At 37.5% G+C, this 27,138-nt stretch overlaps 2 protein-coding genes across 10 annotated transcripts in view; one reads left to right on the top strand and one right to left on the bottom strand.

The window, feature by feature from the left end:
* The window catches only part of ASB5 (ankyrin repeat and SOCS box containing 5), a 40,459-nt gene extending 30,793 nt beyond the window's left edge, over positions 1-9,666 (bottom strand). For 2 of the 9 annotated variants that reach the window (XM_027741569.2, XM_027741574.2), the window contains exons 1-2: positions 9,580-9,666; positions 3,649-3,703 (exon numbers count right to left, since the gene is read on the bottom strand). In XM_027741569.2, coding sequence (XP_027597370.1) covers positions 3,649-3,662 — 14 coding nt within the window. In that variant the 5' untranslated portion in view covers positions 3,663-3,703; positions 9,580-9,666. Of the gene's footprint in view, positions 1-3,648; positions 3,704-5,519; positions 5,607-9,152; positions 9,236-9,579 lie in introns of those variants that run through there. The other 7 variants (XM_039388707.1, XM_027741575.2, XM_039388706.1 and 4 more) reach the window with 6 other exon arrangements.
* Positions 9,413-16,920, top strand: SPCS3 (signal peptidase complex subunit 3). Its single transcript, XM_027741577.2, has 5 exons — positions 9,413-9,654; positions 12,213-12,286; positions 14,892-14,968; positions 16,125-16,240; positions 16,581-16,920. Exons 1-5 carry the CDS (start codon positions 9,512-9,514, stop codon positions 16,711-16,713), a joined length of 543 nt encoding a protein of 180 aa, XP_027597378.1. The 5' UTR covers positions 9,413-9,511; the 3' UTR covers positions 16,714-16,920.
* Positions 16,921-27,138: the final 10,218 nt, after the last annotated feature.

The raw sequence follows: 27,138 nt of genomic DNA, 5'->3' as shown, positions 1-27,138 counted from the left end.
TGAAATTTCTCTGCCTCAATTTTTCACTTATAAAATGGATAGTATTCTGAAGATGACTTTATTGCTGTCAACAAAACACTCAGATATCCTGATGAAAAGAATATTTAAACTAACTAGGTATCTAATAATTTTTATTTTAATATAAAAATCAGATAAAAAATCTAAATAAAATTAAATATTGAATGTTCATTCACTTAAGGTCTACAAAAGGGATAGCAGGTAAATTATTTTAGCATTTAGTGTTTTATCACAGCAAGAACCTGTAACGGTCTAATAAAGCTATCACAATCCCAGATATAGAGGCAAAAACTGGAATCATTTATTGAACACACAAGTGCTATTTAAGGGTCTTGGGGGCTTACATGCTAATGAGGAGGCAAGGTTATTCCAAACAGGGGATTTCACAATCTATTAGCATTTCCAGTAACAGAGGTGACATAAGGGGAAAAATGGATTTACATTTCTTGGATACAGTATTTACATTTTGGGGAAAAAGGTTTGATATTTCCAGTAAGCAGGGTTACATTGGGGAAGGGGGATCAGCTTTACCAAAAAGAAGGATTTACACAGGGAGGGAGAAAACAATGGGATAACTGCTGGCATCATGCAAAGTCTCTCTACATCCTGCTGGGGGAGATCAGGACAATGGATCTTGTCTGGTGGTTTTTTCCCCAGCCTCTGTGGCCCAAGGTTTCCTGTTTAATCCTAGCAGTGTCTTTTCTGTTGAGATCCAAATTTCAGACTGCAACAACAACCTACACTGCAGATAAACAATATTTGGATTATTTTTTTGTTTAAGAACACAGTAATACTGTGATAGAAAGGATACCTCTAACCTGACATACTAGCACATTCCCAGCAAATAAAACAAGAACAATGCAGTAATTTCTCTGCTATGCTTCTCCATTTCTTGCAATTAAATATTTAAATTTTAAAACCACTTAATAAACTTCAAATGCTGGAATTCGTGGTCTTAAAATTCCTTTCTAATGCAGCTTGGTCAGTTATCATTTCTAAAGAACATATTGAATATAATCAAAATAGCAATACTGCCATTTATAATGACTTTAAAAGCGGTTCATTTCAAACTCTAGAGCTCAGACCAAGTAGCCCGCCCTTTAATGCCTTGCTGTGTAGTGGTCAAGTGCAGAAAGAAAGTATTCAGCAGTGGCACCTGTGTATGCTAATTCAAACTGTCCAAAATCTAGCACACCATTTATCCTCAACCAATAATTTTTAGAAAAAAAGGATGCACTACCTTCTATGATTAATTACATAACCACATTCATAAACTCTTTATTTTAGTCTGGCAATTTTTTCTCTATGCTTTAGCAGACCAGTGTGCTTAATTTTCAGTAAGGTAAGATACACAAGAACAATAACACAACTGATAGACTATCTATTCTTTGAAGGCATTTTTTTAATACTAAAGACTGTAAAACCCTTAGAAATATTAATTCCTTACAGCATATGCTGTGTCTTTAATTTGGAAAACATTTACTTTTAGATGAAGGACTCAAAAATGCTGAGAAGCATGAGCTACTAAAAAGGAAATGCCTATTTCGGAGTGAAAAATTACCTGCTTAGTGGCCCACTGATTTGTATTTTAATAGGTGTATGGGATGCTAATCCTAAAAATTTTACCTGACTCCTCTGAAGTTACTGAATGTTGTTCATGTCATTTCCGCCTTCATCTGTGTTAAGCAATTTTTTCCACTATTTTCTATTGAAAGCATTTGAACTGAATAAATCTAGGTTCAGAGGAAGTATTCTAAAATGTATTTCCTCATTATCCAAAATGTTACCTTAACATTGAAGTTAAGACAAAAGGTAGACATACCATCAAACAATAATAAAAAATATTTAACATTCATTTAAATAATTCATTGAAAAGAATTATGTGCTCATTCATAAATTAAGTATATTATGCATTTATGCTTAGGCACAGAAAAAACCCCCAACAAATCATATTTACCTGATAGCTACAAGAAATTCAGAAGCTGGAGTGATAGGAAGACATCAAACAGCTGCTGAGTCCTTTTCTAAACAGGAACTCAAACCCATTAGCACAACCCAAACACTACTCTTCATAAAATATGAAGAGAAGAGGTGACCAAAGTACAGACTTCGTGCTACTGTTTTGGGGGAATGAAAAGATGAAAAGGTAGAGAACACAAACTTTGGTCCAGAAAAGACCAAATGTGGCTCACATAAGAACTGGTTTTTTTACTGCATCCCACTGCTATCCTTAGTAATTCTACAGACTTGCTTGAGCACCATGACAAAGCCAAATTCTCAGCACAAAAACCTGAGAGTTGTGTTGTCAATTGAAGCAAACGCAACGCTGTAATCAAACAAATGAAAGGTCTACATCTCCTTTTTACATCTGTTCTTCCTGAATGTCATGTCTATCCAGGATCTACACAAACCATGCAGCGTGAAGTTATAACTGATATCCAAAGTTATTTTTCATTCAGATTTCTGCAGTTCTCATAATTCATGTTAGTCTCCTGATCACCCAACCAAAGACTTTATCTTAAAACATGTCAGCCTTCTCTTCTTAACAGTCACACTGACTTTTGACACCCATTCTACTAAACAGCTATGTATTTAGACACCGTTTGTCTTCTCTCATAAGACTATAAAACATATAGTTCCTTTAAAAAGCTTTAATGCACAAAAATCTATCTTATAAAAGTTTTGTTACATATCGTTTCTCTCCGTATTTTGGTGTAGCACATTATTTCCATCAGTTCTCAAACTGCTCTAGAAAGTTCAAATTTATATCTTTGGATGGCTACGGTTGTACTTTTTTCCTCCAGTGTATTAAAATCAGTGCTCTGATACAGTTTAGGTTCTATACAAATCAAGTTATTCTGGTGATGAATGATGAAACCTTTCATTTCTAACATAATGAAAAGATTGCTTATTCTACTGCTTATTCTACTTAATGAATTTAAACTGAGGTTTTTTGCATTTTTGAGGTGTTTTGCATTTTTGTTGAAAATACTACTCCTGTCTTAGAAAGTAGTTCTACTATACAGACTTGTATGTCCAGAGAATGGAATTACTGGCCATAACAGACATTCTCTGTATGACATGGATTTAAAAGCATGAAAAGTAACTCAGATATTTAAGCAATTATGAAAATCCAGTCTTCTACCTTCCTCAGTTCTTGGTAAAAATATATAGAGATTTAAATCTCTATCACTTTATTATACACCCACTGGATAGTTGCTTCTCGTAATGGTGATAGATGCCCCTTCAACAACTCCAGTATCAAACAGTCCCTGCTATCAGACACAATATCATAAAAGCAGTCTTGATCTGCTTTACTAGTCCATCTAATCACTGACAGTAAAGTTCTACACAGAAGAGAAGCAGGTATAACCAATCTGCTAACAAGTAAATTCAATCCAAGTTCTGCTAGAAACATAGTAAGTTTGTCCTACAGTATTTGTTGCAGTCCTCTTCGGATACTTAACATAACTCAACTATTAAGGGTATTACAGATGATTCCAAAATAAGTCATGTGTGCACTTAGAGACATTACTAAACCCAGAAACGTGTCAGACAGCAGGCACACACAGCCTGCTGACAGACAAACTCTAGCAAAACTTGCCCCCCAGGAGTTAAAAAAGTTACCACCTCCAGCTGCCCATTCCATTCCTCAGCTAGAGGTTCCTGCCCCTCACTCTTCTTCCTGGAAATCAACAGAAAGGAATGTGTATTGGTACACTCTTCAGTTCAAAACCTGGCAATTTAAACTGTTGATGAGTTTAAACTAACCTGATGGACTTTACATTGAAAAAAACCTTCACACCCCCTACAATCCATTCTGGTACAGAGAAAACAATCCTGCGGAAAAACCTGCAGCAAACTGTGAGGGGAGAGTAACGTCAAAATGCACATAGATGCTGTCTCTTCCTAAGGATACTTAGGAGTAACTTTTGATGACCTTATGTACTGATACAGCTGTATCAGTGAAACTTGGAAGAGTCTTCTCATTTTACTTCTCTTTCCCTTTATATAGTTCCTTTCCTGGGTCTAAACAATTTCTTTCATTGCCAACCACGTCTATAGAACACAGATTCCCTCTTCAGAAACTAACTCGACCTCTTCCTTAGGATTGTGGTACCACAGGGCCTGTGCTTTTGGTGTTTCAACTAGCTTGACAGAACTAACTTTATTATTCTCTAGTGCAACCACCTTGTAATCTGGATTCATGTAACTGAACCTGGTATTTTTGCAGTTTTTACAGTTAATCTTTTCTTTAATGAACTGCAAAAATGTCACAGGTTCTTATCAAATAGCTGTTTCTAAACAAATAAGTATATAAATAAATGTGCTTTCAAAGCCCAGAAGAGCCATGATGTGCAAATTTGGGTTTCATCACATAGACAGTTTGTACATGAGAAATGAACATGACAGAAATTTTCTGTTTTAACTAACAGTTTTCAAAACACCAGATTTGCACCTGTAACTAATACCTCTCTGTCACTTTGAAACCTAGAACTCTTCAGCTGTTTGAATTGATACTACCTGGTCTTATGAAACTATTTTGGATCCATAGTAATGTTTTATTTATTTATGTGTAAGACCCGTAAATTATATCATCAAGTTCAAATAATTGTCAATTATTCTAAACTGAAAAGTTTGCTCAAAAAAAAAATCTGAGTTGCGAATATTTTGTCATCAATTTGAATTCCTTTCAAAATTTTTAATTTTATTCCAGATTATAGGCTGTCTTTAAACTTTTCTTTAATTAACTTAATTTTTTTCTTAAAAAATTATTTTTATTTTTAAAAAGACTGAAATCATCTGTTTAACTTTATACCCCTTTTCAAACTTTCTAGGTTTTCATCTAGACTAAGAGTTGTTTAATTTGTCTCTTTTCTGTGTTAAGTATATTTCTGTGCCTAAGAACATTCTTAATAAAAGGAAATTACACAGTCAATATCATGACTTGGTAGGGATGGAGTTAAGAGTATATTCTGCAATCATATGTCACTATACACTGACTCCCATGACTAGTGTTCATAACAGAAAGGTTTTTTCCATCCACTAAAACTGGTATCAGCTAAATGACATCATTGTGACAGAGCCCGTAAAGCATCCTTTTCCTCAAGCTGAGGCATGACAGTCTCTGCTTGGTGCTTTTACAAGAGACATAAAAATACTTTGTGATGAAGAACTGGTAACTGGCTGAGTGAATGAGGTAAAATCAGGGTGAGGTGGATCAGTAGCACCCAGCTTCTTGCCACAGAATACAAAGGACAACGAAGTGTGAAAGGTTAGGCTGAATCAGTAATGTATTTACCTAACATGGCTTCGTATGCCACAGAATGGGCAAACCTCCCAGGAGCCAAAAATTAACTGTCAGGCTCCAAAACATACTGATTTTGGAGCCAAGAATATTTGGCTCCTTCTCCAGTGCAGGTTTTATTTTGCCATATACTATGCCACTACATAAAACAGTGTTCTAAAGTATAAAGTTCATTCTGAAATCAGAAATTTACCCTGAGATTTTCTTGCTGAAGGACTCACAATAATACTATGAAGGGAAGTGAAAATTTCTTCTTGCTTATCTTTTTATTCTCCATACTCTGTAGATCCAAAGCAAAAAAACGGAGATGAGAAGAAGGTTAGAAACAAAACTCCTTCAATGCAGTTTAAAAAGCCTACTTCTCTTAGCCACAGCCTTCTCACACCAGCTGTAAAAATGACCCACCCAGAAGAGGTGCTAACTGAAAGGGGCCTGTTGCAAGAGACAAAAGTTCCCCAAGCTGCTCGTGGTCACATTTATTTTAATCTTCATCATCCTACCCAGAGTTGCCTAAGAGGCTGTGTGTAGCTATTGTCTCTTAAAGAATTAACATTTCAATAATTAATAGAAGACAAATTCAAGAAAGTATTTAGACATTTTTGGTAAAAAAATCAAGAAGTAGATACACATCCCTAGATCAGAAAAGTTATCTATACAGTCTTCATCTAACTATCTAGGTGCCAAAGATGCTACAGGCACCTAAACTTTGACCTGCAAAATTAGTCAGACTTAAGTCCCAAGAAGACCAAAGGTGCTGCCACCTGGGCTGAAGTTAATATCTCCCCTTCACTTGAAATTCACAAACCAGACACCCTAAACTGTCAGCCACCCCGACACTCCCATCTGTGTGTACCATATTAGAACCAATATGACTTCAGTGGGAAAACAAAGGACTCATAGTAATCTCTGTTGATGGTCAGTGTCAACACTTGACATTTTGTTTATAGATGATTAAAGGAATCACACTGTAACTTGAACATCTGAGTAGAAATGTATCAACCAAAGAGTGCAAGCTACTCTCCCTCAGAAGACTACTAATCATCAGCTGCTGACAGGGATCAATCCTGTCGAGGTGCCAACATTATAAAAAAAGAACATGTTTAACAGATCAAAGAGTGCATAAAAACACAATTCCAAAGTAGGATAATTCTGGGGAAGGATAGAAGAAGGAAGAATTCTGCATTTCAGACCTGCTCCCAATCCTATCTCTGGATTTTGTTCAATGAGTTTGTAATGAAAAATATGAAATTTCTTGAAATAAGAACCAGCCTGAGCACTGCCACGCCTTAGGTTCACTGCTGGTCTGGCATGAGTACACTGCTAGGGTGTAATGTATACCACTGCATCTTGGAAATGGTCTCCCAAACCCTTCTGCCTCCCCAAGATTCTATAAATTTGTTTTCATAATTATAGTATTTGATCCATTCAGAGTAACATAACTTATTTAGCTGACAGTGACTTTCAACATTAATATTATGTCACTATTCTTTACAAAATACCAGTTTTATATTTTTCACAGAACAGTTGGGAATGTACAAGCAAACAGCTATTGCAAATAATTATCTTCTCTTCTTTCTTCACAACTGCCTTCTCTGTTTCAAAATTTTTCTCCTATTTTGATTTTTTAAAATTTCAGTCATTAAAAAGCTATAGAAGGTTTCTTTATTCTGAAACAGTAACAGATCAATCCTTGAATAAACTACACCATCTGTCTTCCCCTGCATAATGTGCTTTTAAGTGACATTTATTGAAAGGTTCTACTAAAATAAATCCAAACCTACACAAGCAACAGCCATATTCATTCCCTTAAGAACACATGACTTTGGATAAACCTTTTGATTTTGGTACTTGACTACTGCTTTGGAAATTTCAAAACTTAACTCCTCTAAGTTCTGCCTTAGTTACTTAAGTCCTCCCAACAGCCACTTCTTTTACTAAACAAACAGTTGCTTAATATGAAAAACTCTAAACAGCAACTATAAGAACTAAAAGCAAGAACAAAGGCAATTAAGCCTTTTGTTTGTAGAGACAAGAAAAAAATAATGTTCACACTTGAATTATCTTTTTGATTGCAGCAGACATTTTACAACTTCTGAAACCTTTAGGTTCCCCTGTTAGCGGTAAAAGCTTCCTTGATGCTTCTAAATCTTCATATATTTTTGGGAAAAGCACCCACTTTTCAGTAAGAGTTATCTAAGGTTTCAATAACAATATGTTCTAGTACATAAATCATCACAATAATTAATGTTTGGAAGAGCATAAAATAATAAGCCAACAAAAAACTTTAAACAAGAAGCTCTCTGTGCTGCTGGAATTCTTATGGAACACCAGGGAGGCTGAGAATTACCAAATGCAAACTGGTAAGGAGCTTACCAGCAGGACACTCCTAAAGAGCCTCCCCTCTTCGGGCCTGAAACTGATTTCAGTGGGGCAAATGCAGGGACACACAGAAACCAACTGCATAGTGGAACACGTGGTCCCAAAAGCAAGGAATGGCCCCACAAGTACTTTAACACCCTACACTTAATAATAATGCTAAACAGACATGTTACAGGTACTTGGTCTGGGTGGAAACTAAAAGCATGAGTATGATCTTTTTTTTTTTCCATTCCCTGACTTTTCTTCCCTGAATCCCAGACCTGACTCTTGGCTACTGGGAGGAAAAGAAATAGCAGCATCATGACAGAACACAGCTATTTCAGAATGGCCTGACAGTTGCCACCTTCTTCCTAACCCTTCAGTCACCATGAGGCCTTCCACCCTTTTAGACCCCTGCGTCTGAGCTCCTGTTCCTCCTCCAGCATTTGCAACTCTGAAACCTTAGGACTGGGAAGAGGAAGTTAAATATAACTAAACCACTGCTGACACCTGTTGTCAGCCCTGAGAAATCTGCATTAATCGGGCCTGGTATACTTAATACAGTAAAGTAAGGGGTGGGAACACCAAAAAACCCTCAACTCAAACCACTATAGAAGCTCTCACTCCCCTTGGTTCTCACATTCATAATGTTGCAGGCCCAGGAAGCAGGGATGGGCACCAAGTAGGGGCCTTGGAGAGGAGTTAGAAATCACCTCACTACATAAATTAAGCTTTGATAGCACCAATTTGAAGTGGAATTTCAACCAAATCGGCAGAATAAGGTAAAAGACTGCCTCATCCTGAAAATGATGTGGGACCATCAAGTCATCTGGTAAAGAAAAAGTATTCCAGTAACATGCGCAGCTACTAAATTAGGTTTCTAGGCAATTCTGAGAATGTAACAATGTGGAAATGAATAGGGACATCCTACAGGAAACAAGGCAGGGAATAGCAAATCACAGTACCAGTGAAAGCAAGATATAGACTTCAATTGAAAACACAAGCCTTCACCTCTAATGTTATTTACATTTTATTACACAAACGAAAAAAATCCACCAGAGGAACAAATACCAGCCTTGGAAACACAACAGGTGACAAACAGTTCAGAAAAGAAAATGCTCCAGTACGCAACAACCCTTCATTTCCTCAAAGTTACCAAGAAACTAGGACAAGAACATATATACTGCCGCTGTTAATGGGGAGAGCTGCAGGCAGGTCCCCCAGGGCCGCTCCCAGGGCACACGGCTGAGCCTCCGCCCCGGGCCCGCCACACCAGAGACCTCCCACGGCCACGCAGGGCAGACAGGGAAAATAAACCACCGACAGCTAAGCGGGACGCAACCGAGCGGGCACGTCCAGTCTCCATGTGTTTTTCTCTTCTGTACACCAGACGTACGCAGAAGTACCGTACGAGCAGTGCTATGAAAGTCAGTCAGGTTTGGCACGCCACAGCCAAAGGCCACACAACCTTTCTCTGTGCGGACTCCCCAGTGTGAGCGGTACCAGAGAAAGTCCGGCCCGGCCCTGAGGCGCGGACACAGAGGCGAGCCCGGAGCCCCCGCACCGCCGCCATGTCGGGGCCGGGCCCGACGCCGGGCACCGCCCAACGCCTGGCAGAAGCGGGAGGGGGCTGGCGCATGCGCAGGGGCGGGCACTGCCGGGGGGGGCCTGGCCTCTCCCGGAGCCCGCCCAGCCGGCACGAAGCCACGCCCCTCCGCTGGCGGTCGCGCGCCCGTTCCCTGCCGCCGCCGCCGTTTCCTGCCGCGTCCGCGCGCCCGCCTCCCCCCCTAATCCGCCGTCGCAGTCCCGGCCGGGCCGAGCGGGAACATGAACACGGTGCTGTCCCGGGCCAACTCGCTCTTCGCCTTCTCCCTGAGCGTGATGGCGGCGCTCACCTTCGGCTGCTTCATCACCACCGCTTTCAAGGAGCGCAGCGTGCCCGTCAGCATCGCCGTCTCCCGGGTCACGCTGTGAGCGCGGGCGGGAGAGGAGCGGGAGCGGCGGAGGAGGGCGGTGGCGGCGGCTGCTGCCCGCCGGCAAGGGGAGGGATTCGGAGGCCGCCGGGGCACGGCCGGGGCGGGTGAGGGGACCCTGATGCCCGGCGGGGGCAGCTGTCCCTGGCCCCCGGCGCGGCCGCCCCGGGCTCGGCCTCCTGCGCGCTCCCGCCCGGCCAATGGGGGAGCCCCACGACGGCGGGGCCGGGGCGGTTCGCTCCGGGCAGCCCTGAGGGACCGGCGCTCAGGGACCGGCCCCGCGCGGTACCGGCCGCTGCCGGGCTCGCGGGCCCGCAACCGGCCCCTGCTCAGAACGGAGCGGCGGCTCACGGCCGAGCCGAGAACTGCTGCCGGCAGGTTTGGGGAGGCAGGGACCCAGATGAGCATACAAATTATCCTGTGGTCATCCGGTCGTAGTGCCTTTTCCTTCTAATCTGTAGTTCCCTCAGATTTCCCTGTTGACAACCTGTCGTCCTTTCTTGTCTGTGACAAGTAGATTGACTGGGATGGCTTCTCTTCTGCGAGAGGTACCAGATGTAGGACACATAATACCACATCAAAAGTGTGTTGCCCACAGACAAAACGTTCTGATGCAAACTTGTGCTGGGGAACCTTTATTTTTCAATTTTGGTGGTGTTTTGTTGTGTTTTTTTTTTTCTCGGAAGGGAAGTTTTGTCCTAGGACACTTCCGCCAAGTTAAGGATGTATGATGTGGAAGGCAATGGTTTCACACGCAGTTGAGCAGCTGTTACTGCCACCAAAGAGTGGAGGTCTTTGGTCCCGCTTCTGGCCACATGGCCCTTTGCCAGAGCTCCAGGGCGGAATCAGGCTCGTAGGACACTTCAGTGACCTGCTTTAACTCAGCTAATGTTTTTTGTTTGGTTGGTTTGGGCCCAGATTAGTGAGCTAAAGCAGCCCATCCCTGAAAGTGTTTTAAGGCCAGGTTGGATGAAGCTCTGGGCAACTTGGTCCAGTGAAAAGTGTTCCTGTCCACGGCAGGGAGGTTGGAACTAGGTGATCTTAAAGGTCCCTCCCAACCCAGGCCATTCAATGATTCTGTGATGATTCTGTGGAGCTTTGGAGCCACTCGAAGGTAAGTGGCACCATTGGATGGCTAGCAGCAGGATTTGAGAGGGCGGATGAATGCAGATAGGGTGGGGACTGCCATCACCTTTCAGAGTGGTTTAATACCACAGGAAAAGAAACTTCATATTTACGCTAGACTGAGGATTGCAAACAACATAAAACTGGCATAAAAAGCATATTTTTGAGTTTTATGGTGAGCTCAGTGTATATGAGTTAGCATCCTAATGCCTAATTTGGATGAAATTTATATTGCTAGTGCCGTCTGTGAGGCACAGATCTGGTATTACTGAGAGATGTTACACCTCAGTTGCTTGTCTTGAATTTCTGCAGACCCCAGCCTTAGGGCCTGCTACTGCACAAGATTGGCAGTGCTTAAGAAGTGAAGTCAAGTGCTTGATAAGGTTTACTACTTCAAAAGATACTGCTTTTTGCAAAGGGATGAAAATTCATAGCAAGACTTAAATCAGGAAGTTATGGTGGTGTTTTTCTTAACTAGTGTCCCCAAAAGTGTTTTGTCCGCTGGTAAACAGTTTTTTGGTTGGTTTTTTTATTAAATTACCAAACTTAGTTTTTTAAGAAAATTATATTTTAATTGACTAATTTCCAAACTGGAATAAATGTAACTATGAAGTTCATAATTCGTAAAAAATTTGTTACATTAGGAATTAAGATTTGTAGCTGATTGTCAAGCTGATTGCTTATAGTATTCCTCTTTGTAGAGGGTAAGTTGGGTAAATTGATAAGCTTTATGAGTACATATGGAAATATCTGCTGTGTGTCTGTTTCTTTTTTTTTCCAGTTTCTTTTTCTATTGCGGTTTAGTATGGCAATGTCAGATATTGTTCCAAATGTGGCTTTTTAATGAAGCCTTCCAAAATGATATGATTTTCCATAATGTAGAGCAAAATAAGCATTTTCTTTATGTTGCTACTTATACTGTACAGGGATAAATCTCAAAACTTGTATGAACTACACACCTAAACTCATTTATCGGAATGGTTGGAGTGTCCTGTACAAGACTGAGCACTAGAAGCTTTTTTTTGGGGGGGGGGGAACGTTGAGAAATAATATTGAAAATGCTTGCCAGGAGACAGCTATGCTGACGGTGTTCCAATCAGATTTATATATTTGGGTATGGCTAACACATATTTTACTAAAATGAAATGTAGTCCGGTTTAGATTCAGAGAGGTACAGATTTTTGTTAAGAGGAAAAGGTCTGTAGGCTACATGCATGTCTTAGACCAGTATGCTGGCAAGGCCTGTCATTCAAAACTGGGACACCTTAATTTCTGGAAGATAGGTGATAGTTGATTATGTTTTAGCCAAAAGTATTTAAAACAAAATACAGAAAATGGATGAGAGAAATATCTGATAACAGTCATAATTTATGTAATGTGTAAAAGACAAATAATGAGAAAGATTAATCTTGTGTTTTGTTTTGTCTTAGAAAAAATGTAGAAGATTTCACTGGACCTAGAGAAAGAAGTGATCTGGGATTTGTCACATTTGACATTACTGCAGATATCCTTAATGGAAAAAATGTTTTTCCAACTTTTGAAATAAGAACCCTTTGATGTCTATTTTTGTTACCTTATAATCTTCACATGTTCGGGACTTGGGGAAACTAGCAATTTGTCTTAAAATAAAATTTAAAGCAGGAAAAAGTAGTATTCTGCATAGCTATGGCAGTGAAACAAAATAGCTGCTTGGTCTCTAGTAGGTGACAAGTTGTTTTCTCTTTTTAATGCCTGCTTTTAAAATAGTGAAGTGCACTGTATCTAATAATGGCAAGTGCAGTTTAACATCTGAACAGTATTACTGTTGAGTGAAGTTTATATTGGTGGTTTGAGAAGTGAATTAATGATAGAGTTTATATAGCATACTATTGTGATTGTCATACCAAATCTAGAAACTGATGCACCTTTCAAACTCATTTTGTCATGAGGCTTTCAAAGTTCTAGTTGCATAGAAGTACCTATCTTCTTTTAAAAATAAACAAAACATTGTAATCCTTTACTTGCTTAGGTGTTATACTCTCTAATATTTAGCATTTAATAGTATGAAATTCATTGGGAAGCATATGATGTGCTACAAAATTTATCACATTTTTTTGTCCTCTTTCTCAATTACTATTACAGTTTTGCAGTTTTCTTTTGTATTTCTTTGCTTCCCTTTTAGCCCAGGTTTTACTGGGGAAAGAGAATTGTGTTGTGGGTATTTCTGGTTTTTTTTCATTTGTGTTGAGTAAGTTTTTAGACACTAGAAGGGAATTATCCTTAGAATTTAGGCTCTTGAGAAAAATCTGTGTTTTCCTGCAGAAGTCAGTACCAAATATGAGGCAGCATGCTTTACCTCAGGTGATTACACTAAGCCTTGCTTTGCAGCTGGGCTGAAATTGCTGGGATTTTTCCCTGTATACTGTTTTTTGTCACTGTTAGGCAAGACATTGATTACCTTTGTGTTTCATTTTCCCTGTTTTGAAGAACGCTATGTTCTGTAAGCAAACTACACAAAATACAACACTGATAATGAGTGCTGGACAGATTAAATCAGATTTGTGCAGGTCTGTCTTGCACAGCAATAAGAGGATTATTTTTTTTTATCAGATGGAAGCAGGAGAGGTAAGCTCCTGAGTCTGAGTTTTACCTATGAAATGCTTATACATATTAAAATCAGAGTCTGAAATTCTAAAATAGATGCATGGATTTGTGTGCAGTGTATATAGGTGGAAGCAGAGCAAGGCAGGACAGGACCTGTAAAAGAAATGTTCTCATACAAGGATTAGTCTACAATAAAGGGCATAAAGATTCCATGGTTTAATGGTTTCTAATAGTAGCAGTAATTTTATTTTTTTTGATAAAGAGTCTGACTTAATCTTTCATGCCTGGCATAAATAAACCTTGCAATGTTTAGAGCTGTAAAATGCAACTCTCTGGTAGGGTTTTTTTAGTCAAAATTTTTAAAGAAATACGGGTACATGGGCTCTCTTAACTACTGGAAGCAAGTTGTTAGTCCTGGCAAAAATTAAATAAAGTGGCAGTTAGAAAAATAAACTAGGGAAAGGAAAGGAAAGGATACAGTTTTCACAAACTCCTTTAAGCTTACTTAAGTTGTTGCCAACTTTTGCAAGTGGTACGAAATCCTTTGTTATTTTCAGCTAGATGACAAACAATGTTCAAGTAGAATACCTCTATCTATTCTTTCAGTGACAGCAGTTAAATAATTGATTCTTTCCTTTCTTGCCTTTTGAATTAGTAGCTTAAAAACATGATTTAGTCTTGATGAATGAGTGGAAGATGATACAACAGATTTTGAGACTAGTTAGGGAATCTATTCTTGAGAAAATGGCAAATAGAATACTAAAGAGGACTGAGAAAATTTACAGCTAATCTTTATTGAGAGTTAAAAGGATTTTCTTTAGTAGTCACACATGGTGCATTTTATTGTTAAATAAGCAGACAACTATTTAGAATCCCAGCATTATTATACTGACAGTCTCAAATGGCAGTCATCAGTTCTTTACTGTTTATCAAAAATCTGAGCAGAGTTTTGTTCCAGTCTAATGAGCTTTCTTTGTTGTCAGTAAGTAATAAAATTTTCTAATTTCTTGTGTCCTTTCCAATAGTAAATACTTCCCAGCTTCTAACATCTCCAATGTGGGTATTAGAGGCTCTTTGAATACCCTACGCTCTGCCAATTTTGTATTGTTTATTATTATATTGTTTAATGTTATTGTATTTCGATCCACAATTGGATACTACAGTTCTCTGATAGTATAAATAATTACCTTGAGGATATTTACTGAAGAATTCTGTTGTGCCTTTTATGTTTAAGGTTTTAGAATTGTCTAGCCGAGGATTCTGGTCACTAACTACAGTGTCAAATATAGAACTCTTAAATCATTGGACGAAAAATAGTTGTTAAATTTCATAAATAGTAAAAAAAAACCAACTAAAAACCTGTCACTTTAATAAGCTTTAAATATATGGCAGTGCTCTGATTTATGAATAAGATGAGGTATATTGAAAGGTAAGAACTCTCTGTAATTATCATAGTCTGTTCAGATCTAGTAAAAGTAAAAGAAGGTTATGTAAGTACAATATGGTATTTTTCTTAACTTGCATACATCTGCAGAGTATATTTGACTGGAATGTTAAACAATTGTTTCTATATTTGTCTGCAGAATATTCAACGAAAAACAATGTAAGTATCAAAAAGAAGGTTGAGGCAATTACCCATTTTAGTACTATAGCTATTTTTAAACTTTCTGTAGTTCTGCTGGGAAGAATTAAGGCACCAGCATTTCCTACTAGCTTGGGCTGTTTTTACTGGCCTTCATGATTGTTATTTTCTTGACAGTTTAACTGCAGGGTGGGAGGTTCACCTTCATGAGACCTGACTTGATATGTTACTAGTAGAATGGGAGAAAAGTGTTGAGACATGCTTTGTGTTGCAATGCACTTGCAATAGTGTACTGTAAATGAGTTTTTTCACTTATTGTCTCTGTCCATTTTACTTTTTCCTAACACTCTGCAGATGACTTCGGTTAGAAACAAAATACAGTGGCTTTGGTCTGGCCTGGTGTGGTGGGTCTTTTGTTCATAGATCACAGAAGTGTTTGCCAATACCAGTTGCTGTAGCCCTGTAATTCATGTCATATCTTGTCATACTCCTTAAAATAATTGGCCTTGTTGCATCCTTTAAGTTGCTACTGATGTTGTTACTTTGGGTAGCTGAAGACGCTCTTCACTGATCTAATAGGAGCTGTATGGAACAGCCTATGGAAAAATTAATGAAACACCATGCTGCCATGGTGCCACTGAATTCAAGTTAAAGCTACTGTGGTCATGTTGCAAGGATACAGCAAAAGCTTGAGGGAGTTCTTAACTTGCTGCACAAAACTATCTCACCACTTTTTTTCCTTTTTTTTGAGGGGGGGTTATGCTTGCAATTCAAGTTGAGATGTCTTCCTTTAAAGTTGGAAAAATGTCAATACCTAGGCAGTCATGATAGCTCAATTTAGATCCCTTATTTATAAATATTGCTTTAAAAGTGATTTACCTTTGCAATTCAAAAGGAAGACCCATCATGCTTTGTAAGTCTTCCAAAGCTTATGACTTTTTAAGATGGCTTTCTTGTGTTTTATTAAGGTGTTCCTTGTTGTTTTCATTTATTCTGTTCCACTCTTCACTGTGTAGCAGTACTAAATTCCCCTTCCATAAGGCATTATTTTGTTAAATTAGTTATGAATTGCAAGCGTGTACTTGAGGGTTTTCGGATAAATCATGCTATGAAATTCCGGTGTCTGAATGTGATCCTGTAAGGTACCTTACTGAGTTAATTATAATTGTATTTTTAGGCTCTAAATCAAGTGGTCCTCTGGGACAAAATCATGTTGAGAGGAGATAACCCAAGGCTGTCCCTAAAAGACATGAAGTCGAAGTACTTTTTCTTTGATGATGGAAATGGTCTCAAGTAAGTAAATCCTTTTTTTTATTGCTCTTATTCATAGTATCTTGATTTACTCTTATACTTTGTGTACCTATATTCTGTCTGATACTCTGTCAGCCTGTTGAATCTTCTGGGTTTCTGCTTTCACTATTATTGGAATTGTTTCTGTGATGCACTCAACTCCAAAGGAGTTAAGGAGAAAAAAAAAACAACTGGGTATTACTTCATGAAGTAACTACATAAAAATAAAAAGCTTACTGTTAGTGGACCAGAAAAACAGTCTGTATCCTAATGTATTTAATATTAGTAACTGTTAATTAAATTGGTTGAGTATTTGCGCTGATAGTCTTTGTTGCTTTTGCAGGGGAAACAGGAACATCACTTTGACTCTTTCCTGGAATGTTGTACCAAATGCTGGCATCCTACCTCTTGTAACAGGATCAGGACATGTGTCTGTACCTTTCCCAGATACCTATGAAACAACAAAAAGTTATTAAATTATAGTACTGAATCATAAGCAAGATATTTTTATACTTGTATATTGTGAATACATTTTATTGCGGTTTCTTCTCACATCCCATGCAACTTTTCAGTGAAAGGAACTTAATTTCCTCAGGTCTAACAGCATAGAAAAAGGAAATTAAAGTTCAGGTTTCTTTTTTTTTAAATAAAACATTAAAGCTGAAACTTATGGAAAAGGTAAATTGCAGAGTAATGGTTTTGGGGGGCGGAACTGAGGATTTTTTTATTTTTTTTCCTGGCCATCTGGGTATAGAGCTCTTTTTCTTTTAAATAAATATTTTTAAACCAGAAGATAGTCTTCCTGTGTTTGGGCTTTTTTTAAGTACTGTGATAGTTATTTATTATTTGTAGAACTCAAATACACCTTCTGGAGCTAGTTTCTGGGAGTGCCTGAAGGAAACAGCTATCCTGTTTTACAGCATTTTGCTCAATGCATGCTTAGCCTGTTACAGTAGGGTAAGCTTGGTCCTTTCTAGGTCTGCCAACAGCTACATGGAAAACTGATAGTTCGTTATCTGTCAGTCAGCCTGTAGATCTTGTTTTCAGTGTCACTGATGTAGCCCATCCAGTTCTGTATTATAGATCATTTTAATAACTGCTTATAATGCAGCAAACTGGAAGAATAAAAAGAAATCTCTTCAGCATGAGTCTTAAGACTTTCAGCATAAGACATAAGGATAAGTCAGTAAGAAAAGTAAAAGCTTTAGGTAAAGAAAGGCTGTCTACCAACAAATCTCTTGATTTTTGTTGGGATCTGCTCAGCAGAAAGAATGAACATGCTTGTTTCAGAAGGGGTTGAGACAACTAATATTAGAGGGGACCTTCCATAACAAGAAATGGGACAGATGTTGTCCAAAACAGTCTGGGAAAACATTTACAAAATAGAGGGTTTCCCCATGGTAAGATAGAGTAATTGAGACAGATTTACCAGCTTGAGTAATCTACATGAATTACATGAATCTACCTACAAGTCTTCCTGATTTGCATCAGCCAGGAAAAGTAGGAAGCAGTGTATAGCAGTTTCAGTCAGCACCTCTGCTGTAAAAGTGGCATCTCTGTGGCTGCCCATCCTGCTCTGTGTCCTCCTTCACTCAGCTACAGCTGTGAATGCTGATCAACTAGTGGGTTTAGATCATCGTATAGCCGGAAGGAGCACACACTGCAGTCACCTTCCTGGCATAGTTCTTAATGTACACATATATCTTCAAACAAAGTATGACAGAAGTTAATTTATTGACAGACATGGAATGTTCTAAATGTACTGGGAACTTTGAAAAAGAGGAAACTAAGTCTGAAATTGCAACTGAGGTTTTTAATACTGTAAATCAGAAAAAAATAATAGAAAAAATGATGAGAATTGCAATGTGACAAACCTTGCAAAAGAAGAGATGCAAAAGACTGGAGCAAAATCTCCCCCTTTGTTTTGAGTTCACCTAAGAGCAGATGGATTTTGAGGGAACTAACTTGCTTTTCAAAAGGCATCTTTAATATTTGTGAATTATCCCTAAGTGACTGTTTGGTACATTCATCAAGTTGGTGTATCAAAGAGGTGTTGAAAAAATTTCCAGAAAGTCCTTTGTCTTTACAAACAAAATTTTGTCTAAGTGCGAAAACTAAAACATTATTTTCACAGGAGTATTTTAGGACAATTTTTCGTTTGTATGCAGCATATTTACATGAATTTCAGTTCCCTGAACTTGTGCTGTTTTCCACAGATTAGCATAATCAGCACATTGAAATACATACTATTTTTTTTGTGCTTTGATATCAAATGTCTATATTGCTCCAAAGACTGTTATAGAGAACTTAAAACTGTCATACAGAAGGAAAACAAAATATTTTTAGGAATAATTGGGCAAAGTTGTGGAGTTGTTTTGTTAATTGCCAAACAAATGGTTGGTTTATTCATAAATTATATTCTTGAAATATTTACTGAAACATTTCTTGTGGCTTGGCATTCAACCTGTTCTCTGCATTCCTTCAGCAATACTCTTCCAATAAATATAATGGCCGTCTCTTAAAGAGAAACTTTAACCACAAAGACAAGGATCTGCTGTCAAAAAACATCAGGGAGAAATTTTTCTTCTTTCATCCAAAGTGGTATATTCCTCCCAGCAGACCAACATTTTAAGACACTAAAACTGTAGCTTCCAAATGGGATGCTTGAAGCTTTACTAGCCTTTTCCAGTGAAGAGAAATTATGTTAGAGGTGAGCATTTTAGAGGGATGAAGAAGAAACCATCACGGAGTTCAGGTTCTCAGAGAGAAGAACTTGGGCTTATCCTGAGGGAAAGGCCAGCATAGGTGAGCACTTAATGATGCTGGAATAGCTTGCTCTTCACTTCTGAGCCACCAAGCAGGACAGGCTTATTTCCTCTCTTCTTGGTTCAGGGTATAAGGAGGCAAATTCCTCAGATGTTCTCTATAAAAAAGTGAAAAGGCTTTCGAAAAGTAAAAGCTACTGTATTTTGTTGTAACAATTAGCAAAGCGTTTATAAAAAGAACAGCCTTTATGGAAACAAATGGCATTTACTTACTCTTGTCTGTTCTTATATATCTTATAAAAAAAAGTAGTGTTGCTGGCAGCCGATTGTTCTCTCTGATGTGTTGCTAACTAAATATTGGTGGTTTATGTAGTGATGTGTACAAACAAGGTATTCCCTGGCAAGTAATTTACTTAATGGGAAAAGGCTTGAAATCCTTTTGTGGAAGTATGAAAACACTTATAATGCATTTCAGATAGCAATTTTTTATTGAGATTCTGGAGATGGTTCTTGTGTAAGGACTGAAAAATGAAAATTCTTAAAGTAGTTTGCCATCAAAATCATGCAGCACAACACTGAAAGCCCTATGCAGGAAAGGAAGATGGCTTTAAAAAATCTGTATTTAGAGCTCTGTTCCCCTGCACATACAACCTTATTAATGGATTGGCACAGTAGATATTGAAAATAGAAAGACATTGAGAAAATACATTAGTTCTATTAGTTGTTTATTCTTTTAATGTTTCTTCTGAGCAATGAAATTAAAGCTAGCTAATATATTGCTTACCAGCCAGATTCAAATAGACTTCCAAATGCTGAAAATGTTACTCTTCTGAAAAATTTTTCAAGATGATAGATTTTGCAGGAACAGTTCTGTAAAATGAAAACTATTTAAATGGAAAATTCAGGTACTGGAGAACAATCTTACTCCAAACTTGTGTCAGAAAATACATAGAAAAGTTCTTCTGCTTTATTTGGCTTCTTTTATTTTGGGAGGGAGTTTTTTTCATGAAAACAGTTAAAAACTGTTTTTAAAACATTTTAAACTTCATTCCAACAAACAAGCCAATAACCTTTAGCCTGAAGAGTCCCATTCTACGCACATTGGTAAAGGTTCATATTACAGTAGTCACATCAGGCATATTTTTATCTTATATATTGTTAGCTTGAACAAGCCAAATCGCTACTGTATCAAATTCTGGTGCCCTCCACCACTTCCCTGGGACCATTTTTTTGAGTTGGCATGTTATTGAAGATAAGGGGTTGAAGATAACATTATTGAAGATGGGGCATGGGTAAAGATGAAGTAAGTATTCTGTTAAAGTTTTTGTTTTCCTTAATACTGTGTCACAGTAATAATCGTAGAGTAGTTTGAGGGGGAAAGGGCCTTTAAAGGTCATCGAGTCCAGCCCCCCTGCAATAAGTAGAGACATCTTCGACTCGATCAGGCTGCTCAGAGCCCCATCCAACATCCAACACCTGTCTGGGCAGCCTGTTTCAGTGTTTCACCACCCTCATTGAAAAAAAGCATCTTCCTTGTATTCAATCAAATCAACCCTTCTCCAGTTTAAAACCATTTTCCCTTGTCCTATTGCAACAAGCCTTGCTAACATCTCTTCTGTCTTATAGGCCCCCTTCAAGTGCTGAAATGCCTCAATTAGGTCTCCCTGGAGCCTTCTGTTCTCCAGGCTGAACAACCCAGTTCTGTCAGCCATGCCCCTAACCATCTGCATGTCCAGAATGGCCATCTCATCATCTCATGGTCAGAATTTTTGTCTCCCTCTCCGCACCCACTCTATTTCCCTCTCTTTTCTCCCCCTCACTAGCCCCCCCCTTCCCCTTTACTCCAAACTTCAACACAATTGCTTTTTTCAAACATTAATGGACTAATGATTCTAAATCCTCTATACATAAACTATTGAGAAAAGATAATAAGCAAAAAACCAACTCGGGGCTAATCACAGACACCAAAGTCACCTGGAACTCTCCTCTATTTCCCAGCTGTATTCCCTTTTGCTTGTTAGTGGTGCTCACATAAATTCTGAACAAATAGCTGGCACTCCTTTAAAATGATAAAACTAGCAGAAATTAATTAGAGAGAATGTACATATTTCTAGTGCTAGAGGACTATGACAATGAGCAAGGATTTTTGTAATTTGAAGGCATGTTTATATTATACCCCTAATTTTGTTAACAGCAGTTGTCATGTGTTTTGCATCTGTAAGACAAAGATTTCCATGTGCTTTATGGGAAAAATACATATTTATTTCCAGAAAGATGCTGACATTTTTAAGAATACTAGAAATGCTTTTGCAAAGTGACCTTCTTAAAAAGGGAACTAGAGTTGCCTGTGTGGCATGTGATAAACCAACCACAGGTTCTACCAGCTGACTGCACAGGTGGTTGGTAGGAAAGAGGGATAATTGAAAACTCCTAACTGGGGACTCCTTTTGCAGAACTTGTCTTTGGATGCCACATGCAAGGTTTTGCTTCTGTATTGCAACAGGAACAACAGGTATAGTGCTATTTGTATAGTCTGCCTCCTTTCTTGGTGTTTCTTCTTGTTTTAGCAAGGTTCGGTTTTTGTTTTCCAAGAGGCTCTTATGGTTTTGAGTGCTCGTGCGGAGGGAAATGGGTTGGATTTGGTACACAGGTGAGGTTTGAGAGTGTGGTGGTAGGAGCTATAATGAGAAAAAGAGGGTTGGGAGTGGCTATGGAGGACCAGTTCAGAAATGATTTTTTGGTTTAAGTGTAAAAAACACTTGCCTGTAGGAATGTTTGTAGATGTAGTTATGAGAGGCAGAAAAAGAACTCTCTTTTGTCTAAAGTAGTATTTGAAGATTGAGGTAAAACTAGCTTAACTTGATGAACCTTGTAGGTCCCTTCCAACTCAGAATATTCTGTGATTGGCAAGCAACAGTGTTGAAATTGTCTGTGGCTGCTAAGTATTTCTAGGATTTGGGGAGGGGTGTTTGTTTGTTTGGGTTTTTTGTTTTAATTTTGTTTTCTTTTATCTATGTCTGTCTACTTTTATTTTACTTTATGTCTGTCTCATCAGATATATTTTCTGAGCTCACTGTAAGGACTGTCTCATTTCACAAGCTTTGGTCCACATGAACAGTGAACTTGGCCTCACCTCTCTGTATTTTCAAGTGTTACTCCTAAAAGGAATATCTCCTTAGCACTTGCCTTTCCAAAGGCATTTAAGAGTAAAACAGCTTTGAAGAATTAGTCAAAGGAGCATTCGTAGAAACAGTGAACACTGTATCAAGACATTTTGATTGAAGTAAAGCCTTTGACACTGTCTTCTGTGCTATTAATGAGCTGTGGAGGATAGATCCATAAAGGGGAAAATACTTGAAGTTGGGTGTAAAACAATCCAAACGATTATACACAGCTAGTAGCTTAAGTTTTCCAATATCAGACTAGAAGGTGGGTTGGACTTCATGATTTAGAGATGGAGTGGTTTGGGGTTTTTTTTTTTTCCTTTTACTATTTCCTGGCTCTCATGCTATACACTACTCTTACACCATAGTATGGTTTAGGGACAAGGTGTTATTTGCCAGATGCAGTCTTAGGGGCACTGAGCTGGTAGCAATAGCTCTAGACACTAAGAAAAGTTAAACTAAATCTCTAACCAAAGTAGTTTTATTTTTTGTTTTGGGGTAACTAGGAGAGAAGAATAGATGAAGGGATGATCACTTATCTAAATAGCAATAAATCCAAGAATATATCTTTTAATTGTGTACGTGCAAAAAGCAGAATGTAATATCAAATAACAAAAATAAATTCATTTATGTAGTCCTTGTAATTGAATATTTACTTCAAATTTCCCATCACACAATCTAGTTAATCTTTATTAGAAACCTAAGTAGTAAGGTATTGAACAACTGATTAAATGAAGAACTTAAAGAGGACTGTGGCTGTTTTTATAGTCTTTGTGATTCTTAATGGTAAAATGTTGATTTAACAATCAGTAAGATTATGTAATATTTATATTCTTCACAGTTAATGCAAGCTTCTTGTATTTGATTCAGTCTTGTTCCCTGTAGGTATCCTATTGCTTAAATCCGTGCAGTATTAGAACATGAGCAATTGTATCTGCATAAGGTTAGGTATAGATCTGAAACTGTATTTCAACTGAACAAATTGATGCTGTAATAGTCCTGGGCTGAGTAGGAAGTCTTACAGATACTGCTTTTTAATGATGTTAAAGTGCTTTTTGCCAATAGTTATATTAAAAGGGAAATTTTTCCTTTCAAGCTGGAAGCGGTTGGAGAATATGTTACATAAAATTTGTCATAAGTCTCTGAAAACAGTGGTACTGTACAGGGAGAAATTCACATTAATAAGGTCAATAAATATTTTATACTTCTTGTAGATGTGGATTTTCACTCTTGGGTTTAAGAACTGCGTTGCTTATAATTCCTAGAAATTCAAGAAGATGGATGGAATAAAAATTCTGAACAGCTCCAAGTGAAGTAGTGCTGCATCTTAGAAAAAGCAGAGAGTAGTCAATGATTCTTTGATGCTTTGGTATCTAGAGTAGCCATATTTCTGTCAAATAGAGAAGGGGGAAAAAAGAAAAGGAAAAATATATTCTCATATCTAGACAGTAACTTAAACCTTTGACTGTGTGATAAAGGTTATAATAATTCTATATTTGGAGAACAGCTCCATGACAGGATGTAAAAATGTTGCAAGAAAATGAAGTGTGTTTCATAATCGTTTGGAAAGTCTAAAAGCAGAATTTTGTGCTGCTTCAAGAGTGTGCTGGCACTTAGCTTTTGAATTCAAAGTAACATCTTTGACACAGTTAGAGGATATATATTGTGGGTTTTAATGGTTTTTTCCATCTCGACAAGATGATTTGCAATGCTTTCTTCCTTTTTTATTGCTTACAAAAACATAACAATTAAGTAGAGACACTGGCAAAGCAACTCTCTAGCATGCTATTTCAGAATAATGTTAAGCTATACTGTGCCTACAGTCTTTAGGGTAAAAGGGTTTTCAGATTTAACATTTTTCATTTTCTTTAAATGGATGGGATTTGTCTTTGGAATTATTTAAATCTTCCAAGAAGATATTGATATAATATCTTTTTGTGATATAAGAGCATATAGGTACGGTCTTTGACTTGGTGACTTATTTTTCCTTGTCTCTCATTTTTATAAGTTCTTGATCAGATATTTGAAAAGCAGATGCTGATTTCCTCAGAATGGACAGTAGGCCACTCCTCAAAGTCATATAATCTCATGTAGGAAGCCATCAATATTCATCAAAGTCAGTGGATGTCTTCAGATAAGGTGTCTGGTTTTTTCCTGGATACTTGGCATAATAGTAATGTCATGAGTTCATTAATCATGTTTCTTTTTTAATGGTCTCCCTACTCCAGGAAGAGAATTTTTTCAACTACTATAAAATTCCTAATTTTTAATATTAAAGAAAACAAATTGGGAACTTCCATTTGCATTCTACATAACAGCCTGTTATGTAGACATACATAACAGACATAACAGACATACATTCCTTTCAGGAAGACCCAGTAAATATGTGTGGTATATGTGTGTATCTATAGTTCAGTGTAGTCCTTCAAGAACTGGTCAGCACCAGGAAACGCCAGCAATTTATTCCAGTGCTGCTTATGTGTCAGGGAACCAGCATTAAACACTGCGACTTGTCTGCCTAGTTCTACTGGGTGCAACACCAGTTCACACTTGCTCCTGAGGAGCTATGGGAGGTGTAAATGACTTGTTTTCTTGGAGCCAACAAGTGAATTTTTTTGCCTGCTCTAATTTTAATTTATTGTTGTCTTTTTTTCTCTCTCTTACTATTTTTTTTATTGTTTTCCTTCTGACAAAGAAAATTTCAGATATTTTACATTAAGAAAACTGATGTGCATTTTTCCATTAGATTCACAGTAATTCTTTTAGCTCTCTTTTTGGTGGTATTGTAGCAAACTATAGATTTTACATTGCACACCAGAATTACATGTTATGATATAGGCATTCAAGAGATATTCTACCAGATTTTAATTATATTTGGTTTTGTTGGTACAGAGGGAAAATGAGAAAACAAGAATGGATGGAAGCAATAGCTTTTACTATTTTTTTGCAAGAGAAAGTCTTGTCAAATTTTTTTTTTGTTTGGAATGAAGGATCAGTTTCTGTGGCTGAAGAAGGAGTTCTGGTATTTGATATCCACATAGGCTTCCAGTAAAGGTCTCTAACTTCTGAAGTTTTAAGCATTTTTCCCCTCTAAACTTTGTCCAAGAAAGCATTTTTTTTTGCTACCTCCATATTAAAGAATTCATAAAATATTTTAGAGTTTCCCATTTTCCTATGTATATTCCTTCCTTCCTGTTTTCTAATTGTGATCCAGCAAGATTATTTTAATACTGATATGCTCATCCTTTCATGCACAGAGTTATTTTCTGGGTTGTGTTTTACCAAGACATGGTGTTACACAGTTGTATTGTAAAATCGCAGCTACTTGGGTATTGTAAAGCTCAATTCATACTCAAAGTTCCACAGATTTTTGAAAAAGAACAGTGCAACACATGGAAGGGTGACAAACTGAAAGCCTTCAGTTTATCAGTTCTGGGGCAGTTTCTTTTGCAGCTTTTCTGGAGCAATATCCTTTGTTTTCTCTCGTGTCTTTCCTGGCTCTGAAGAAGTCTTTCTTAAATAAAAACACATTGTGTAGCCTTTGTCACAGATGGGACATATGTAAGTCAGTATTTTAAAGGGCATTCCTGTTGTTTCAACTAGGAATTATGTTTTGTGGTAGCATGCTCGAAATATTACAGAATAGTGTAGAAATGGCTGTCTGAAAAATGTTCAATCTAAACAAAATGATGGGGCAATAGCAATAGAATTGCTTCTGTTAGTTTATTTAAAAAAATGTGCACAAACATCATGTTGGGGAAAAATTGTTTTTTTGAGTACTGCATTTAACTACTCCTGCAGGAAAACTTTGTAGGAAATTTTAAGACACTCAGTGTCTTGAATCTAACAAGTAAAAGCAATATTGTTGCAGTTCAGTTTTGAAACGTCATTACATCATGATTGTAATAATTTTAATTTTTTATCTATACAATCTACTTTTAATTTATCTGAATAAATTATATATTCTAAAGCATCTTAGTCTAAAAATTAAAGACAGTTTATTTCAACAATATGTGGTTTGTGTATTTACCAGCAGGTGTCAGGCATTCACTTCACAAAAGAACTGAGCTTGAAAAGTCTCCATTTTCACAGTAGGATATATAAGAAGCTTTGATTTTAAATTTAGATATATAATGCTATTGTTACAGCAGCTTGTTAACTATTAGATTTTAATTTAAAGAGTGACTTTTCAGGATGTTTTGAATTAGACAGTCATGGGCTTAATCCTACTGTGACATAATCTTTTTTTTTTTAATATTTGAAATATTTATGAATGCCATATATAATATGGTAAAAAAATTAGTTATGTATATGTGTGCACAAATGACATCCTTGCATTTGTCTTCTCTATACAGCAAATGTCTGGTGACATTTAAGATAGTGCTGTTTAGTTTATCCCTGGGACTTGACCAGTCTTCTGTTGCAAATGAGAGAACCCTTACAGTTAAAGTCTGTGACAGACTCGAGACTCTGGGATATTATTCTTGGCTCCTCTACAGATCTTTCATGGGCCAAACATGAAGCTGCAGATGACAAAACTAACATACAGAGTTTTAAAATATATAGGAGTTGGTTGTCTCACAAATGCTTGGAAACCTAATGTATTGAGAACATAAATAAAATTTTTCAACTTGTAATAGTATGGGTAGAGTTGATGTAGGGAATGACAAGACTGGGCAACATCATCTTCTTTCTGAAGCTCCACTGTTGTAGTGAATATATTTAAGGCAATTTTCAGTGCATTTATTAACTGCCTGTTAAATGTTTCCTGTAGGAAACAAAATAAAAATATTTTTTGTAAATATTTGGACAGTGGAGCAGGAATAGCTGTCCTTTGAAGTGGGGTGGTATTTTTATACAGATAACCGCGTTGACCCGTTCTTTAAGGTAAACGTCTGTGTTCTGAGCATCTACTCCTGCTAAGTGGGAACAGCTGCTTTCCAAGGAGACAAGAGACAAGTCAGCAGCCTTG

The sequence above is a fragment of the Pipra filicauda genome, unplaced genomic scaffold, assembly GCF_003945595.2.
Source record: "Pipra filicauda isolate LSUMZ 115617 unplaced genomic scaffold, ASM394559v2 scaffold67_size6003252_pilon, whole genome shotgun sequence".
Classification (NCBI taxonomy): Eukaryota; Metazoa; Chordata; class Aves; order Passeriformes; family Pipridae; genus Pipra; species Pipra filicauda.
The sequence above is the reverse complement of the archived record's forward strand: the minus strand, read 5'-3'. Positions and strand labels throughout refer to the sequence as shown.

Excerpts from the sequence above, each read along its gene's own strand:
- SPCS3 (XM_027741577.2), top strand. The coding sequence starts at position 9,512 with ATGAACACGGTGCTGTCCCGGGCCAACTCGCTCTTCGCCTTCTCCCTG. Across the intron at positions 12,287-14,891 it reads CACATTTGACATTACTGCAG|ATCTGCAGAGTATATTTGAC; the intron begins ATATCCTTAATG and ends TAACTTGCATAC. Across the intron at positions 16,241-16,580 it reads GATGATGGAAATGGTCTCAA|GGGAAACAGGAACATCACTT; the intron begins GTAAGTAAATCC and ends TTGCTTTTGCAG.